The sequence below is a fragment of the Rattus norvegicus genome, chromosome 10, assembly GCF_036323735.1.
Source record: "Rattus norvegicus strain BN/NHsdMcwi chromosome 10, GRCr8, whole genome shotgun sequence".
Taxonomy (NCBI): Eukaryota; Metazoa; Chordata; class Mammalia; order Rodentia; family Muridae; genus Rattus; species Rattus norvegicus.
The window spans coordinates 100,338,770-100,358,402 of record NC_086028.1 but is presented as its reverse complement, the minus strand read 5'-3'; the positions used below and the strand labels follow the sequence as shown (position 1 = coordinate 100,358,402).

Here is a 19,633-nt window from a genome sequence, read left to right as displayed (position 1 = left end):
GTTTGGCTGAGCTTTGACCTAGACCCCTTTCAAGATCTCTTGGGCATTGACATTTAGTTCCTTGGGATGGGAGAACTGAGGTTCCTGTTTCTATGTTGACTGTGGGCTGAAGTAATCAGACAGGGTTCTGAGAAGTTCACACTTAAGGTACAGAATCTCTGTTGTGCTTAGGGCTTCCTGAAGGGCTGCTAATTCTCAGCTGCTAATGACTTCCTGTGGTTACATTAGGCCCACACAAACAACTACCCTATATAAAGATTTGTTTATTTTTTGTGTCTGAGTGTTTTGCCTGCAGGTAGGAATGCTTGCCTTGTGTGTTCCTGGAGGCCAGAAGAGGAGGTCAAATGCCCTGGAACCGAAGTTTCCGATGATTATAAGTTGTCATGTAAGTGTTGGGACTCAAACCAGGTCCCCTGGGAGAACACCAAGCACTCTTAAGCTCTGGACCATTGCTCCAGAGCTAGGATGGTGTTCCTGAAAGCAAAAGTGGCTTTTGTTTTCTGTCTGAAGAGCTACCTACCTGGGGCGCAGATGGCCCGGCCTCAGCCTATGCCATATACAGGGGCTATCTGGGAACAGAGGGGAACTGTCCCTTTCTTCTGCACGCCTGTCTCAGTTAGAGTTTTATTGTTGTGAACAGACACCATGATCAGTGCAAGTTTTATAAAGGACAACATTTAGTTGGGGCTGGTTTACAGGTTCAGAGGTTCAGTCCATTGTCATCAAGGCAGGAACATGGCAGCATCCAGGCAGGCATGGTGCAGGAGGAGCTGAGAGTTCTACATCTTCACCCGAAGGAAGCCAGGAACAGACTGAGCATCCTGCTAGGAGGAGGGTCTCCAAGCCCATCCCACAGTGACACACTTCCTCCAACAAGGCCACACCTTCTGATAGTGCCATTCCCTGGGCCAAGCATATGCAAACCATCACAACGCCCCCTCTCAAAACCTCATAGAGACTGCACTCCCTCAGAAATAGGCTCAAGGTGAACTAAAGCATGCTGACCTCAGAGGACACTCCTGGTCCTGCCGTCTACTGGACCCTCCTTCCTTCTAAGGCAGGCCCAGACCCAGTGACTGCAGGCCACAGGACTTGGCAGTACCTCAGCCATTTCCTGGCCCACTTTTAGCCCAGTCCAAAGTGGTAGCTCCTGATTTGTTTCCATAGATGGTTCATGCTAGGAAGGACAGGGGATCTGGATGACCCTGCTTGTGGGGCTCCTCATAACCACTTCAACATGGCCTCTTGCCAGACTCTTGGATTCCAGGTTCTGTAAAGGTCCCTATTGTTATCTCCGGGGGTTTTTTAAAAACTCGATTCTAGCTCCTTTCACTGCTTACTCTTTTTTTTTTTTTTTCCCTGCTTACTCTTTGTAGCCAAGCTTAGGTAGGGGCCAGCAGCCTCTGCTCTCCCACTGGCCTCCTCCCCGCCCCCCAACTACACAGGAATGTGGGCACCAGCAGCAACAAGCTCTTGGAATGTTTTCTTAGCTGCAGTAGGGTGGAGGATCCTGGGGTGCCAGAGACCAAAAGGACCCTTTTGTGACTTTCCTTCCTCCCCGCCAGGAGCTACAGGCCTGTCCCACATTTATCTTCTGCCTCTCCTCCTCCCTGAGGACTTTTGGGCCCTGAGGAATTTCAACAAGGTCCCTCTGTTTGCATCAAACACCAGATGCTTGGCTTCCTGTGAGACACCTGTGTAACCATCCACCTTCTCTTTCTACTGGATGCCATAGAGGGCAGCAGGATGCATGGCAGGATTCTCGGAGGGCAATAGGACCACAGGTAGTTGAAGAGTCCAGGGAGACTCCAAAATTCTGAAGAGTTTATACAGTGACAATAGAACCCAGGATGGGGCTGGAGAGATGGCTCAGTGGTTAAGTGCACTGACTGCTCTTTCAGAGGTCCTGAGTTCAGTTCCCAGCAACCACGTGGTGGCTCACAACCATCTGTAATGAGATCTGATGCCCTCCTCTGGTGTGTCTGCAGACAGCTACAGAGTACTCATTTATATAAAAAATAAATAAATCTAAGAAAGGACGAATGAACCAGGATGGACGGGAGGCAGCACAACTCCAGCAGTGAGAAGCAGTCATATGTATGCGTGTGTCTCTGCGTGTCTTGCCTTTGCTTCCTTTCTAAGTCAAGATGGCTACATGGCTTGCTACCCCTCCCCCCATGTGTTGGTCAGGTGCTGTGTTAGGTGTTGAGAGCATTGTATGGGCAACCCAAAGGCTCCTTTGGAGTCTGTTGGGAGTTGGCTTTAGGGATAGGAGGGACTGAGGAACACCGGGAAACCCAGAAACCAGGCCATGCTGAGCTAAAGGATTCATCCTGGAGGCCTAGGAAACCATTAGCCGACTTCGTGTTATTACAGACTGCTTCAGGAAAGATGACAGACCACAGAGAGGAGGCCATCTGCTACCAAAGTCCTGCTGATGTGACAGCAGCCCATGGGCATAGTTCTCCCCACCAACACCCATAATCCACTATCTATTCGTAATGGAAACAGCGTGTGCCCTTTGCCAGTCTGACTCGGCGATGAGCAACTGGTTCGACACTCAAGTGTGCTGTCATTTTGTCATCCTGTCGCCGCTAAGCCTTCTGGCTTCCTGCAACTCTACCCTCTTGGCGCCCTTAAACTTCTACATTGTTTCTCTCGCCTCGGCCTGCTCAGCAACATGGTATTTCCCCCTTTAGCCCCTATTAGAGTTTCTGCAGAAAAGGAAAGGGGGGCGGCTGATGATGTCTGTAAGGCAAGCCAGTAATAGAGGGAGCTTCCGCCTTAGGACCCTCCCCCTCTTGCTTTGAGTTTCACGCAGGTCCATTTCCCAACTAAGCACTTAGTAACCGGGATGCTGTTTCATTTCTGTTTGCTGTGATAAAACACCCTGAGCAAAGCAACTTAGAAAAAAGAGGTCCTGACCCTAATCCCCACCCGGAAGTCACAATAGCTGGAGACAATTAGTCACTTTGTATCCACCGGCAAACAGCAGGAGGCAAGGACCTCGGGTGAGTTCAGCCCCCTCTCCCCCTTTCCTTTCCTTTTTCTTTTTCCTGTTTGGTTTTTCAAGACAGGGTTTCTCTGTGTAACCCTGACTGTCCTGGAACTCAATGTGTAGGCCTGGCTGGCCTCAAACTCAGAGGTCCACCTGCCTCTGCCTCCCAAGTGTTGGATTAAAGGTGTGCACCACCACGCCTGGTTTCCCTTTCATTGCATCCAAGATCCAGTCTATGAAACTATGTGACCCATGTTCACCACCAACACACACACACACACACACACACACACACACACACACACACACACACACACACACACCTGCACCCAGCTGCATGCCCCCGCTCCCACCCACCCAGCCCTCTGCACACTTACGGAAGCCTGCCCAACACTTGCCCTCCCCCCAACTCCACCCCACCCCCTTTCCCCTGTGATAGTCAGCAAGACTGTGATGGGATATGCAGGCACTACCCTTGCCTGGATTCACTCAGGTGATGGGCTACATCCTCTCTAACCAGGAGGCTGGCTGGGTGTCCCCAGGCTCTGGGATTGGAGAAGCAGTCCTCAGATTGCCACCATGCTCCTTCTGCAAATCTCTGGGGGAGTACTCAGCCCGGGGCAAGCAGAACCAAGCTTTGGAAAAATCAACAGCCTGCACCTGTTAACCTTTTCTCTTTGTAGGAGTCGTCCTTCCCCCTTGAGGTCATACTCAGGGGATAAGGGAGGCTCAGGGAAGTGGGAATCCTACAGGCCGCCCACAGCGCAGCCAGCCACACAGGAAGTAGTTTCTGCCTTTTTTTTTTTTTTAATTGTGTTCACAGAACCAAGGTGCCGCCTGCGTGCACCTGACCAGGAGAGCCCAGGGGAGCCGACCTTAATCCTGGCTTTTCTTGGTCTCTAAAGAATCCAGATGACAAAAGGCTGGGTTAGATTTCTCAGGTCAGTGCCTGCCTCTGCTTCCCAGATGCAGAAACTGGGTCTTGAGGAGGGGTGTCAGCCCAGGCCACAGGGCTATGATAGGACAAGTCAGGCCACCTAGCACCGAGGTCACCTAATGGCCAGGCACCATCAGCTCCCCATGGCTGGCGCCTTTACCCTTGTAACCACAGAAGAAAGGGAGTCCCAGGAGTCACATGGGCCAAGGGACAGAGACTGTGGGGGTGTCATGGAGTTCTGTGCACCCATATCTGAGGCTTGAGTTCTTCATTACTGGCGTTGTTAATATGGAGTCTGGTCCCTGTTCGCTCTCATAGGCTAGCCTCCACCCGCCATCTTCACTATCTTCATCAGGCCATAGCAAAGAGCAAAGAAAGTTGATTATTCAATACGGCTACAGTGGGGAGTTGAAGAGGATTGCACTTGCTCTCCCTCTGTCCCTCTGTCTATCTCTCTGTCTCTGTCCCTCTGCCTATCTCTCTGTCTCTGTCTCTCTGTCTCTGTCCCTCTGTCTATGTCTCTGTCTCTCTGTCTCTGTCTCTCTGTTTCTGTCTCTCTGTCTCTGTGTCTCTGTCTCTGTATCTCTGTCTCTGTATCTCTGTCTCTGTCTCTGTATCTCTGTCTCTGTATCTCTGTCTCTGTCTCTGTATCTCTGTCTCTGTCTCTCTCTTTCTCTCTCTCTCTAGAGATTCTTTATATAGTCCTGACTGTCCTGGAACTCACTCTGTAGACCAGGCTGGCCTCAAACTCAAGAGATCCTTCTGCCTCTGCCTTCTGAGTGCTGAATAAAAGGCATGCACAACCCCCGCCCGGCTCATTGGAGATCATGCTATAATTACATCATTAGATCATTTCCCCCTCCCTTTCCGCTTTCAGGTTTAGGTTTAATGGGGGCAAGGGGTGTGTATGGCTAGCAGGCCTGGGTAAGGTGCCTCTTACATCATTCCTGGGTAAGGTGCCTGCCTCATATAGCATCATCGCCTGGGCCCCAGTCTTCTGCAGGTTGTCAGAGCTGTGTGAAGTCTCTTCCTGGGAGACATGTTCCTCCTCTGCCTGGCCCTGGATTCTCAAGGAAATTCCAAGTTCTCTGGGAACCATAGCTTTGATAGTTGCAGGGAGGGGCACTAAACCACCCTTTCACAGGAGTCCCCTAAGTCCGTTGGGAAACAGATATTTACAGTTATGAGGTAGTAATAAAAATAATTTTATGATTGGAGGTCACCACTGCATGAAGAGCTGTATTAAGGGGTCACAGCATCAGGAAGGTTGAAGCTGCTGCTCTAGAGCGTCGTCTGCCAGACCCCAGGCCAGCATCAAGCGGGATGTGTCCGCCTGTACTGTTTGAGTCAGGCAGTGGACAGGCTCATGGCAGACTACCTGCTCTCCCTCTCCCAGAGGCCAGGCCTCTTGCCACTTAAGGGATTTATACTCTTCAGTCTCACCGTGATTGGTCCAGGAAGTCACGGGAGTGAGCGAAAGCATAGCTGCTTTAATCCCAGGGCCCTCATTCCGTTTGCCTCTCCACGAGGTTCTCTCATAGGGATCATGAACATCGGCTGTTGAGACTCTGGCCAAAGCCCTGAAGCAGAAGTTGAGGGCAAGGCACAAAAGGACTCACTTCGCAAAGCCTGGAGATTAGTTTAAAAGGACTGACAAGCTCAGAACCGAGGGAGGATGGTTTCCACACCTCACAATGTGTGTGTACATGTATATGCGAGTATGCATGTGTGTGCCTATGTGCATGCATGCATGCATGTGTGAGTGTGCATGTGTGTCTGTGTGCATGCATGTGTGTGTCTGTGTGCATGCACTGCTAGAGCATGTGCATGTCTGTGTGTATGCATATGTGTGTGTCTCTGTGCATGTATGTGTGTGTACCTGTGCACATGCATGTGCTAGTACGTATGCATGTCTCTGTGTGTGCATGTGTGAGTGTGCATGTGTGTGCCTGTGTGCATACATGTACAAGTGTGTGTGTGTGTGCATGCATGTGTTAGTGAGTGTGCATGTGTGTGCATAGGCGATCACATGAACATGCACACGGGTGATTGTCAGTATGGAAGCCAGAGAAAAACTGTGGATGTCATTTGTCCTCAGGCATCGGCCATGTTTGTTGATTTTAATGGGTTGGTGAGATGGCTCAGTGGGTGAAGGTGCTTGCCCCACAAACTGGCAATGTGAATTCAGTGCCTTGGACCCTTCTCTGTATGGACAGGGGAGAACTGACTCCACAGAGTCGTCCTCTGAGCCCACAAGCAAGCTGTAGCATCTGCACACTCCTTAAAACTTTCTGTTTGTCCGTATTGTATATTTGAAGGAGGCGGGATCGAGTACACGTGCCACAGCTTGTGGAACTCAAGTCAGTTCTCACCTTATGTGGGTTTCAGGAATCAAACTCATGATGTCAGTTTGGTGCCTTTACCCCCTGAGCCATTCATTACCCATTGAGCTATCTCCCTGGCTCCCCTCACCCCACTATCTATCTATCTATCTATCTATCTATCTATCTATCTATCTATCTATCATCTATCTATCATATATCTAGCTTTCTTTTTTTTTCTTTTTTTTCCGGAGCTGGGGACAAACCGAGGGCCTTGTGCTTCCTAGGCAAGCGCTCTACCACTGAGCTAAATCCCCAACCCCTATCTAGCTTTCTTTTTTCCTCCTTTTCTTTCTTTCTATTCTTCCTTCCTTTTTCTTTCTCCCTTCCTTCCTTCCTTCCTCCTTCCTTCCTATCTTCCTTCCTATACTTCCTTTCTTTCTTCCTATCCTTGCTTTCTCTTTCTTTTGTCCTTCCTGCCTTCCCTCTCGCCCGCCTGCCTTCCTTTCTTTCTCTCTTTCTTTCTTTCTTTCTTTCTCCTTCTCTTTCTTTCTCCTTCTCTTTCTTTCTTTCTTTCTTTCTTTCTTTCTTTCTTTCTTTCTTTCTTTCTTTCTTTCTTTCTTTCTTTCTAGTAAGCTCTTTCACTGGCCTGGAACCTCACCAGTGGTCTGACTGGCCTTGGAGTCCAGGGATCCACCTGTTTCTGCTTCCCTAGCACTGGGATTGCAGGTATAAATCACCACACCCAGATTTTCCTAACATGGGTTCCAGGAATCAAACTTGCCAGTTGAGCTCCTTATCAGCTGAGCTATCTCCCAGCCTGGCTCCTTCCCGCCTTTTTTTTTTTTTTTCCCCACAAATGGTCTTAATTGGTAGCCCAGGCTAGACTGGAATTTGCTACACAAACCTGGCTGCCCTCAAACTGACGGTGACCCTGCTGCCTCTACCTCAGCCTCACGAGGACTGGGATCACATGCTTGTGCTACCACACTCTTAGAACTGGAAAAGTAATGCTTCCTCCTCAGGGAGTCAGTAGAGACTCGATCCAGGGTGGGTCAGGCCTGGATTCATGGCTGATGATTCTTGGACCACTTCAGGATGGGCCCATTGCTCACCCAAACAAATAGAATCTCTGCCTCCTAAAGGTTCAGGTATCTCTGGGCCAGGGCCACTGGTCAGGAGAAGGCACCCCAGAACAGTGTGTGTGTGTGTCTGTGTCTTTGTGTGTGTATGTGTGTGTGTGTGTCTGTGTCTGTGTATGTGTGTGTGTGTGTCTGTGTATGTGTGTGTGTGTCTGTGTTTGTGTGTCTGTGTGTGTGTCTGTGTATGTGTGTGTGTTTGTGTGTGTGTGAGTGTGTCTGTGTTTGTGTGTCTGTGTTTGTGTGTCTGTGTGTGTGTCTGTGTATGTGTGTGTGTTTGTGTGTGTGTGAGTGTGTCTGTGTGTTTGTGTGTCTGTGTTTGTGTGTCTGTGTGTGTGTCTGTGTATGTGTGTGTGAGTGTGTCTGTGTGTTTGTGTGTCTGTGTTTGTGTGTCTGTGTGTGTGTCTGTGTGCATGTGTCTGTGTGCGTGTGTCTGTGTGTGTGTCTGTATGCATGTGTCTGTGTGTGTGTCTGTGTGTATATGTGTGTCTGTGGGTCTGTGTATGTGTGTGTGTGTGTCTGTGTCTGTGTATCTGTGTGTCTGTGTCTGTGTGTGTCTGTGTCTGTGTGTCTGTGTGCCTGTGTGTGTGTCTCTGTATGTGTGTGTCTGTGTATGTGTGTGTGTCTGTGTCTGTGTGTATGTGTGTGTCTGTGTCTGTGTGTGTATGTGTGTCTGTGTCTGTGTGTCTGTGTGTGTCTGTGTGTGTGTATGTGTGTGTCTGTGTATGTGTGTGTGTCTGTGTCTGTGTGTATGTGTGTGTCTGTGTGTGTATGTGTGTCTGTGTCTGTGTGTCTGTGTGTGTGTGTCTGTGTGCCTGTGTGTGTGTCTGTGTATGTGTCTGTGTATGTGTGTGTGTGTGTCTGTGTCTGTGTGTGTGTCTGTGTGTGTGTGTCTGTGTATGTGTGTGTGTGTGTGTGTGTGTGTGTGTGTGTGTGTTGGGGTTTGGGGTTGTCTGGATCTGCCTGCTGTGTTCCCTTTGCTCAGAAAGAGGAAGAAGGAAGATTGCCCTGGGGAGGGCGATCAGCTAAGGCCAAGTCCTTGGTCCTAGCCTCTGAAGCCAAGATGTATATTATATGTGGGTTCTGGGGAGGGGTGCAGACACTGCTAGTAAACATACAAACCATCCTCCTTGTGAGAGGTGAATAGCCAGCTGCCTCAGTACCCATTAACTTCACTAGTGCTCGGCCTGCTCCCACCCTCTGGGAGGTGTGACAAGCCAGGACATCCTGGTTAGCATTCCTGTGACGCCCACCCTCCCTGGCCTGCTAAATATACATCAAGGAGGAACCAGGAAGAAGCTACCACAGACAGGATTAAGTCTTCCACTGGCCAACAGCCATGGGGGCAGCTGGACTGCCTGGAAGGACCCCAAGGTTATTCTCAGGAAGGTCCTCAAAACAGCTAGGGAGATAGAGGTCCAGGCTCCTCTCATTGGGGGTTACAGAGTAGGCCTGGCATGTAGGAAGGAGAAAAGCTGTACCTCATTGCCTCTCTTGCACCCAATGACGAGAGGGAGGAAATTGAGTCAAAAAAAAAAAAAAAAAAAAAAAAGCAGGTGGGGGCTCTACTGCTCAAATACTCAAAGAGCTGGACGACCCCCTTTAGGTTCATTTGGCTAACATTTCTGCAACACAGTCTATCACTGAGGGAAGCTGAGGCAGGAACTAAAGCAGAGGTCACCTAGGGCCACGGCTTACTGGCTTGTTCTCCAAGGCTTGCTCAGCCTGCTTTCTTAAACAGCCCAGGACTTCCTGTCTAGGGATGGACTGTCCACAGTGGGCCGAGTTCTCCCACACCAATCATTAAGACGATGGCCCCACAGACTTGTCTACAGGCCAGTTTGACAGAGGTATTCTCTCAGTTGGGCTTCCCTCTTCCCAGATGGCCCTAGCTTACGTCAAATTGACCAAAAAAAAAAAAAAAAAAAAAAAAAAGTCGATTTACTTTTTTTAAAAGAATTAATTATTTATTTCATGCATGTGAGTCCACTGTAGCTGTCTTCAGACACAGCAGAGGAGGACATCGGATCCTATTACAGAGGGTTGTGAGCCACCACGTGGTTGCTGGGAATTGAACTCAGGACCTCTGGAAGAGCAGTCAGTGCCCTTAACCGCTGAGCCATCTCTCCAGCCCCTGATTTCCGTTTCTGGCTATGTATTTATTTATACACTTATTATTATTTTGAGGCAGTGTCTCTTGTATCTCAGGCTAACTGTGAACTTGCTATGTAGTTAGGCTATCCTGGACTCCTGATTTTCCTGTATCTCCCAAACGCTGGGATTATGGGCACAGGCTCTTATGCCATCATACCTGTCCTGTTGTAATTTTTAATTTAGTGCTGGGCAGGCCTTCTACTGACGAAGCTAAATCTCTACTTGTCTGTCTGTCTGTCTGAGCTATCACCTGTTGTCTGAGGCAGGGCCTTTTATAACCCAAGCTGTCTTCAAATTCATTATATAGGCCCATGCAGTCCTCAAACTCATGATTCTTCTGTCTCAGCCTCCCCGGTCCTAAGATGATAGGCATCCACCATCTCTGGCCTTCTAGGCTCTTTGGATAGACTCTGGGGACCCTGGGGAAAGGTCTCAGCTGGAGTGGGGATGGATATGCTATCACCAGGTCCCGGATGGACCACCTTTCCTTCTGCTCGAGTCTGCCTCCAACACTTGCCCACACAAGGAACTACAAGAATCCAGCAGTCGGGGGGGGGGGGGGGTCAAAGACTCCTTCCTGCTTTGGAGTCAAGAAGAAGGGCCCCAGGGATAACAGTGGTGGGGCTGGGATGCTGAGAACCCATTCTTTTCTTCCTCTGCTCTTGACTCACCGCGCATGATCCACCTTCCTGTTTGAACCTTCCTGTCAGGTTCAAACTCCCTTGCAGAGCAAGATGCCCAAGTGCTGCCCAGGACAGAAACCATTCTTATGGGACGAGGTAAGTGTCCTTGTAGAGATGAGTTGGGGTAGAGCAAGTGAGACCCTGAAGACCCCAACCGGACCGAATGAGCCCAGATGGACTAAACTCCCCGCGGTAGAGAGGAAGACTAGCATTGCTGAGGTCAGCAAGAGGACCTGGGCCCTGCAGATGGGGATGAAAGGGGTCTTCTTCAAACAGCCGTGCTCAGGAAGCCACTGTGTGTTCATGCGCACGCGTGCGTGTGAGAAGGGTGGTGGAGGGGGTGTCACTTCAGAATGGAAGCAAAGACAAGGGGGAGCTGACCCTTCTCGACCACTAACTCTCCACTCTCCGCTGGCTGTGGGCCCTAAGTCGGTCACTTGGATTTCCCTATAAAAGCCAGTTGAAAGAGCCTCTGACTCTTGGGCCTGATGGGTCAGCCAGGCAGTCCTGCAGCGCCCCCTGCTGGATGAGCCAACAGGGGCCGAGCCCATGCTCAGCTCTTTGAGGCTGCGGGACAGGCCGACTGGGGGATTAGAATTCCTGAGATAATCCCATGCCAAAGACTGTCCTATGCACAGCAGTCCTTCAGCACAGCAGGCTAGACAGCTGGTGTGTGGGGGGTCTCAATTCAGAAGTTAGGACTGGGAACATAGTTCAGCAGTGGAGTGCTTGCCTCGAATGCCTGAGGCTCCAGATTTCAGCTTCAGTGGGAGTGTGTGTGTGTGTGTGTGTGTGTGTGTGTGTGTGTGCGCGTGCATGCATGCGCGTGCACGCGCTCACCAGCACTGATTTGGGGTATGCTGGCTGGTACAAAAAGTCATCTTCAACTACACAGTGAGTTTGGGGCCAGCCTGGGCTACATGAGACCCTTTCCTTCAAGAACAAAACAAAAAGGTGAATCTGTCAGCCAGCACCCTGACCCTGGACTTGAGAATTGAGGGACAATTCACTTCTGTTGTTCAAGCCACAGCCTGTCCGACTTTGTGATGTCAGTCTTAGAAAATGAATGAGATGGGTCCAGAAAACCGTTCTTCAGCCAACTTCCAATCAAACCAGTAAAAGCCATACAAAGACTTGGGAAGAGCCAGGCAGCGGTGGCCCACGCCTTTAGTCCCAGCACCGAGGAGGCAGAGATAGGTGAATCCCTGAGTTCTAGGCTAGCCTGGTCTACAAAGTGAATTCCAGGGCAGCCAGGCTGTATAGAGAAATGCTGTCTCAAAGCACCCCCTTCAAAAAAAAAAACACTTGGGAATAAATGAGAGACCCTTGACAAGTAACGATACCTAGAGCTAACGTAGTTAAGTGATAGTCAACATGATGTGGTCACCAGGAAGCCAGGACCGTAAGGAAGGACTTGATGACTCCAAAGTGGTTTTCCATCAGTGGGTTTGGGGCTGGGAGGGAAGGGGAAGGACAAACTGTTGGGGAGAGGACTCCTCCCAACCCCCGTCAAGAAAACCACTTGAGAGTTTATCAATAAGAAAAGCTAGTTGGGTGGTGGTGGCACCTACCCTTAGTCCCAACACTCAGGAGGCAGAGGCAGGCAGATCTCTGAGTTTGAGGCTAGCCTGGTCTATAGAGTGAGTTCCAGGACAGGCAGGGCCACACAGAGAAACCCTGACTTGAAAAACCAAGGTAAAAGAAATGCTTAAAAGAAGGTGTGGAGGTTCACACTGTGACCTCAGCACCCAGGCAGCTATGGTAGGGGAATCTCTCTATTCTCCTCCCAGGTCCAGTCACCCTGGGCTACATAGTGAGGTCTTGTTTCAACTGCCAACCCCCAAAGCCCTAAACAAAAGTGCACAAGGAAACAAGAACAGATCTTTTGGTGGGGTTGATTATATATAACTATACACACATACTCTCTCTCTCTCTCTCTCTCTCTCTCTCTCTCACACACACACACAAACACACACACACACACACACACACACACACACACCCCTATATATTTAACCCTGACTGATCTCAAACTTATGATCCTCTTGCCTCAGCCTCTCGTGCACTAGGATTACAGGCATGGATGGTGTCAATATGCCCAGCTAATAGCAGATATTTGATAGCCCTTGTCATTTACCTTTCATTGATTCACCTTTTTATATTTTTTTGGAGGCAGAGTCTCTCACAAAGCTCGGAACGGCCTCACACTCCTTATGAACTCCCAACGTGCTACCTCCACCTCCCTAGTGTTGAAATTACAGGGGTGTACGGTAGTATCATGCCCAGCTACAAAATGTTGAAAGTTGTGACCCAATGCATTTTCTCCTTATTCGGAAAATCTTTTTAAAAACTTGTTTTGTATTTGTGTGCATTGTTCAGTCATGTGTGTGCATTCATGTGTGAGTGTATGTGCACTGTGTGTGATTTCCTGCAGTCACCATCTTATATCTGGAGGCAGAGGCAGGGTCTTTCTCCTCTCTCTCTCTCTCTCTCTCTCTCTCTCTCTCTCTCTCTCTCTCTCTCTCTTGAGATGGGCTTTCTTTGTGTATCCTGGAAGTCACAGAGGTAAACCTGCCTCTTTCTGCCCTTCCCCAAGAGTTAGGATTAAAGCTATGCTTCACCTCTCCACTCCGTGAGAGGCAGGGGCTCTTGAACCGAGAGCTCAATAGTTCGCCTAGTCTTGCTAGCCAGCTCGCCCTGAGGATTTCCTGTTCCCATTTCCGGTGTGTTCAGATTCCTCTTCCTTCAAGCCATCCAAACTCCATTCCTCACACTTGCGTGCTGAGCACTTTACCCTCTGAGCCATCTCCTCAGGCGCAAATTTTTACTTATTTTTAGACAGGGCCTGGATAGGCCACCTAGTCTGTCTCCATTTCCTGGACTCAAGTAATCCTCCTGCTTCAGCCTCCTAAGCAGCTGAGACCACCCGTGGGTGCCCCACAGTGCCTAGTGTCTTACGCGTTTTATTAGGGAAACATGATACTAGGTCCCAAATCTGTTAGGCCCAGGACTAGAAAGTTAGGAACCGAGCAAAGCATCCCCGGGATGGCCTTTCTCTGCACCCCACCTGTGCTGATCTCTACCTGCCTCAACAGCACCTCTCCAGCCATTTGGGGGAAGTTTCAGTGCTGTGGGGGGAGGAGGGATAGCCGAGAACACTGCCTTCTCTGGCCTCTCTTGAGGTGGGAGCACCTGACATTTGGCAGAAGCATCTTGTAGCTAAGCCAAGCCCCCTGGTGTGGTTCTCATTGCCGGCTCTGAGGACAATTGCTTGCCCCTGATCCTGGGCACTCTCTGGTAGTGTTTCCCACCGGGGAGTAAGAAACTCAGTATTTCATTTGACTGAAAATCAAGGATAACTTTTGCTTTCTTCCCAGAGACCCCATATGGGGAGTGGATGGGTTGGTCTGAGCTGAGACAGACACCATTCACTCCTCTAGGGGTTCCCTCTTCCCTGGTTGCCTGCCCTTGTACTCCCTCTACCCTAAGCAGAAAAGAGAGCCCCAAGCATCCACCCTGTTTGGTTGGGACCAGGAACTGAGGTGCACATCTTACATATCAAAGCAGACCTGGCCTCCAGGTTCTCCCAGCATCCCTCAGTTTCTACCTGGCAGACCCTGAATTTTCCAATCCACGGACTGGGCTGCCCTTCTCCCATCGACTCTTCCCTATGTAATCCAGACATTTTGGTGTCTCCTCCTCCTCCTCCTCTTCTCTTTGTGCTCATGTCCTTTCTCCCCCTCACCCCCTTTTCCCGTTGTGACTTCCCTGGCCTTGACCCTCGGGGCCAGACGCCCATCCTAGAGCAGCTTCCCAATAAACCTGTCTTTAATATAATCTAATCTGGCTTAAATTGGCTCATTTCACCAGTGGAGAAATACCTAACACAGGTTGCCCTGCACACGTCTGTGTGTGCGCAGTGGAGACTCTGACGCTCGGTGCCCACGGTGGTGGTACACGCTCACCCCAAGTAGCAGTTGGGTCAGCTTCCAGAGTCCAGCCTTTTCCCTCGTCTCAGACCTGGTGGCTTAGAGCACACATGTAGCTACCCCTCACAGGGTACAGTCAGAAACATCCCGCCCCATCCCCAAAGGCCTAGAGCATCGACCAACACGCACCAGCACACCAAAGCTGCATCCAGACTAGAAACCAACTCTCGGTTCAAGCAATTCTGCCAGTACGTGTTCGTGACACATTTGGGGACACACTTTGGCTTTTTCAGTGCTTAATGGAACTGGGAATGGTGGCTGAGGGATGAGAGCTGTTTCCCTCTTTCTGGGTATGGTCGAAGGCGCTGGGTGTGTCTTAACTCTCTGGACAAGTAAGAGAGGAAGTGTGGGGGGGCGGGGAGGTGTGACGGAGCATTTATTCTGCACCAACTGTGTGCCTGGCCTACATCAGCTCTATTGCTTGGTCATTCAGTCAGTGGCAACCAAGGTAGGTGGGGGCTCAGCTCCAAGCTCCTATTGAGGAGAGAGGTCAGCTCAGCCACTGCAGCTGGCGGCTAATGTGTTTACCCAAAGCCTGCAGCAGGTGGGCAGTCCATCTGCCGAGCTCTTCCTGTGGAGCCCCAGGTTGGGGTGGGGGTAGGCAGTGCCAACAAGAGGGGCCTAGCAAGAGTCAACCCCACCCCTCAGCCTCCCTCCCAGTGCAAAAGAAATACCTTTCTCCAAGGCTGAGGGTGGCGGTGGGTTTTAGTTTTAGGTGGTGTTTTAGTTTCTAAGTGTCCAAAGCGAGACTCAGACACCCTTGGTGGTGCTGATGCAAGGAGAAATTCAGAATCGAATTAGGATGTCTGAAACCAAAGGGGTTGCTTCTCCCTAGCTGGGTCAGGCCTGGGAATGCCCAGTGTGTGTGAAGACACCGGGACCTCTGTTCCTAACTAGGCACCTCCCATTGCTCAGCCAAAAACACCTGCACCCCCAACCCAGGAAAGGCCACCAATGCTGACTGATAGTTTTCCTTTTCAGACTCCAACTTTACCACTCGAAGCCAGAGGCTACCAGTTTAGGGAGTGGGAGGCAGGCTAGGTTTACATGAATATGTGCATCTGTCTGTCCATCCACTCAGCCATTCACCTGTCCACCTGTCCATCTATCTATCCATCCATCCATCTGTCTGTCTGTCCATCTGTCTGTCCATCTACTCATCCACCCATCCACCCACCCATCCATCTATCTGTCTGTCCATCCACCCATCCATCCATCTGTCCATCCATCCATCCATCCATCCATCCATCCATCCATCCATCCATCCATCCTTCTATTCATCCCTTCAGCTCACATTAGCATTTGCCCCGTATGTGCTATTATGATGTGTGGGTCAGGAGAGAACTGTCTTTCCCCCAGAAAACTGCAATTGGGATTAAGTCACTGATAAGGTGACTGATTTTTTTTTTCTTCTTTTTACCTCGAGTCATCCAAAGCAGGAGCCTTTGCTCGTCCAGATCGCAAAGTTGTTGAGTTGTTTTGATGAATACAACTGCAAAGGTCTCCTCAGGTGGCGGTGGCATGCACCTTTAACCCCAGCACTTGGGAAGCAGAGGGAGAGGCCTCTGAGTTGGAGGCCAGCGTGGTCTACAGAAGAGTTGCAGGACAGCCAAGTCTACACAGGGAAACCCTTGTCTCCAAAAACCAAAACCAAACCAAAACAATTGCAAAGATCTCTGTGCAGGTGGCCCCAAGGCTCCTGGGATGTCTAGCCTGGCCCCTTTACCTCTATAACTCTGCCCCTACAGACTTCAGCACAAGTTCTGTCACCGTTCCCTTTGGCTGTGACTTTAAAGCACAAGACATGTGGACATCCTGGATGACCTGTCGGACTGTGGCTCTGAAAGTCTTGCTGATGAAGCAGTAGAGGCCAAAGTTGACCGCCGTGTTGAGCATGGCCAACATGTTGGCTATGTCCAAGGCGAGGTGGACCCTCCAGTCCCGGTGAACAGGAGCCACATACAGATGGTACAGCATGACAGAAATGCGCGGTGCCCAGAGGAGAGCGAAGAGAGAAGTGACACCCAGGAGGATGGCTGTGCTCTTGCTCATCCATGGCTGCAGCCCTCTCTGGCCCCTCTTCCGTAGCCGAAGGATGATGGCAGAGTTGGTGACCAGGAAAACATTGCAGGGAATGAAGTAGACGATGAGACAGTGAGCCCACTTGAGGAGTTTGTCCATAGTGCTAGGAGGGTCTGCATCCCTCCACACATCCAGCCACCAGTAGAATGGGATGCCGGTCAGTAGGGTAACGCTAAGGACAGCGGCAATAGCGCGGTGGGTCCGGCCTGGGGACGAGGTGGCCCGATGGCGCAAGGGGCGGCACAGGGCGTTGTAGCGGTCCACCGTGAACAAGACTGCAATCCAGACTGAGGCGTGATTGGCAGCAAACTCCAGGATGTTAGCCGTGCGCACCACGGCCTGAGGCACCTGGCGGGCCAGCACGGCTCCCTGCAGGAGGAAGCCTATGAAGACGATGACCACTTGTGTGACGATATCTGAGGCTGTGAGTGCCAGGAGATAATGGTAGGAGGGTTTCTTGGTCCTGACAGCAAGGCGGGCCAGGACCACTGTAGTCAGGACGTTGACTGATGGAGACCCGTGTCGCGGAAGGGAGAGAGGTCAGAGGCATCAGAAGGGGTGTTAGTTTGTATGGTCCCTCCCACCGGTCAGTACAAAGGACATCGCTGCCTTCCTGTTTCCAGTTCCCTCTTACTCCTTCCCGCAGTACTGGGAACTGAACCCAGGGCCTGAATCTAGGGCCAGGCAAGCACTAGACTCAATGCAGTATGTCCTAGTGCATTAGCCTTCTTTCTCACTTTGTATTTTGAGTCAGGGTCTAACAAAGTTGCCCTGGCTGGCCCAGAACTCACGGGGTAGCCAGGTAGGCCCTGTACTTCCTGTTTTGCTCTCCCAGATCTAGCTGGCCTCAAACTCTCTGTCGAGTTGAGGATGACTTTGAACCTTTCTGATCTTCCTGACTGCACCCCCCAAGTGCTTAGATGACACGTGTGAGCCACTATACCCACTTTATGTGGTGCTGGGGGTGGGGGGCGACCCAGGGCTTTGTGCGTGCTAGACAAACACTCAGCCAGATGAGTCAGGGCCAAGCCCTTCAACTGCTTGCAAGTCTAGTTTGAGTGGCAGATCATCCACCTAGCATGCCACAGATCCTGGGGTCTGTCTCCTGTAACAGCAAAACCAAATCGCTGGGAACGAGCAGAAGTAACGTATTCTAAGTACTACCAGTTTGTATTCAGACTCCATTTACTCACAGGGGAGAGGTGAGCTAAAGATTCCAGGCCCTTAGGGGAGCTTGGGACTTCCCAATAGCTGAACAGCTTCTGTTGTAAAGGGACAGTTGCCTGAGTCCAGGGACAACTTCTCCATCTTGCTGGCCCTGTCAAACTAAGTCCATGTTCACCAGCCCAGGAACCAACTCCTACCCAGATTGGTGGGGAAAAATGTGACAATAACTTGACACGGATGTTTATGATCGGCAAGCTTAAATATCCTGCGATATTCTGTCTTGTCGCAGTTCAGCTCCTGAGTCTGCTCTGTGGCCCTGATCGATCAGCAGTGGCTTGACTACAATAGGTTTTTGTCACCCGCCTTGACCTGGTGTTTGAGCTATGTTGGATTTAAGCGGTCCCCATAGCAAAAATCGTATCAGAACGAAGCTTACTTTGCCGAGTTGCATAATCTGGTCAGCCTTGCCCTGTCAGATCAAGGCCAACTTGGACCAACTTGGTAATACTAGATGCCCTCGTCTGGGTGAGCATCCACACTGGCTTTCCAACCTAGTCTTTCTCAGATGTTCTATGTCCTTCAGAGCAGAGGTGTCCCGGCACAGATTTATTTACTAGACTTAGGGGGTACCTCCCAAACAAACCCACTTGGCCTTTCTCACATCAATGCACCCCACCAGCACCACCACCGCCCCATTCAGGCTCCACTCTGCACAGTGGCTACCCAGGGTCTTCGACAGTGCCTCAAAGATCCTCTGTGATTCACCTATCTTGGGAGAATTGGCAATGGCTGAAGGAGGGACCCCAGTTCTGGCTCAGCCTGAGGTCCCGGATCCTGGCTTCCCACTCACCAGGCAGCCCCAGGCTCAGTAGGACACTGTAGTAGATGACAGGTATGATACCAGCCACGCAGGGCGACTTCTCTGGGGTCTCTGGCCAGTGGCCGTCCACACTGTCGTATTGTGGGTTACTCCCATTGATGGTAGGCAGCAGGGTCACTTGTGGCTGCGCAGCTAAGAAGGATGGAAAGGCAGAGCCACAGATGTTGCTCTCTTTTCACTGGGGTTTGAAGGACAGCAGCCCCTGCCTGACCCCAAGGCAGCTTCTAGTCAGTGCTGATCTGAGCGGAGTCCTGGGACAGACCCAGACAAATGCAGCCGCTATCTCTATGGTATCTCACCCCCTCCGCCCCCTGTCTGCTCTCTTATCAGTGGGGAGGGTCATTGGCCGTGGCAACCTCTCTTCCCCCACATCGTCATCCCTGCCACCAAGGAGACCGGCTACCCCGTGGTAGTTGTGGACGCACAGGGGCTGGAGTGGGACTGGAACAGCTGCTCCTTTAATGAAGATTCTGGGGGAGTCTGACACCCGGGTCCCAGGCACTGCTCAGTTCCATGAAACAGCCAGTCCCTCTCAGGAAAGACAGAAGGGGTTCCCTTTCATCCCAAGCCCAAGAGCGTCCTTCCTCACAGGTTACCACAGCTGATGCTCCAAGGACCCAGACTGCCCCATGTGGAAACTGGGTGGTGCAGTTGTCTAGGGGCTGGTATGAAACCAGGACCCCTACACATCTGCGCTGGCCTCTAGTCACCTTGGATCCATTTCAAGCCTTTTTTAGAATTGAACATACAGGCTTTACTTTCCTGCTGAAGCTAAGCGTGAGAGGGGGGCTCCCTCCCACCTCTCGGTTCTCCCACTTCCCTCTCCTCTCCACTACCCTCTCCACCCCCAGCTTCACCTCCTATACCTGACCTTTGTCTTACTACTTACTCCTTCTCCCATTTGAAAAGGCTTTACCTGTCTCTGGTCCCTCAAGTCCCATAGTTCCGGGTCCTGGGTCCCACCCAGGTCACCAGCAGCTTTTCCTCGGGATCTCTGCAGCAACTTGCAACATCACCAACCGTGTCTCTCACACCGGCCCTCTGAGGAAGAGTTATTGGCCCCACACTGGCTCTCTGAGGAAGAGTTATTTGCCCCAATGCTTCTCCCAGTAGCTCTGAGTCTGTTGGTACAAAGAGTGGGAGAGTGGGGGTGGGGAGAGATAGAAAGAAGGGGAGGGCCTCAGCCATCCAGTCCTCGGTGGAGGTGCGCGTGTGGATCCAGTAGGAACAAAACAATACTGGTGGGGAAGGTTTGCTAGGCAAGGGCCTTCGGGAGAGAAAGG

General features: G+C 50.9%; 1 protein-coding gene across 1 annotated transcript; it reads right to left on the bottom strand.

Annotated features, from left to right (window-relative positions):
* Positions 1 to 15,949: 15,949 nt before the first annotated feature.
* Gpr142 (G protein-coupled receptor 142) lies at positions 15,950 to 19,291 on the bottom strand. Its single transcript, NM_001398873.1, has 3 exons — positions 19,267 to 19,291; positions 18,321 to 18,482; positions 15,950 to 16,809 (listed from the first exon to the last, which is right to left on the bottom strand). The coding sequence occupies exons 1-3, from the start codon at positions 19,289 to 19,291 to the stop codon at positions 15,950 to 15,952; spliced, it is 1,047 nt and encodes a 348-aa protein (NP_001385802.1).
* Positions 19,292 to 19,633: the final 342 nt, after the last annotated feature.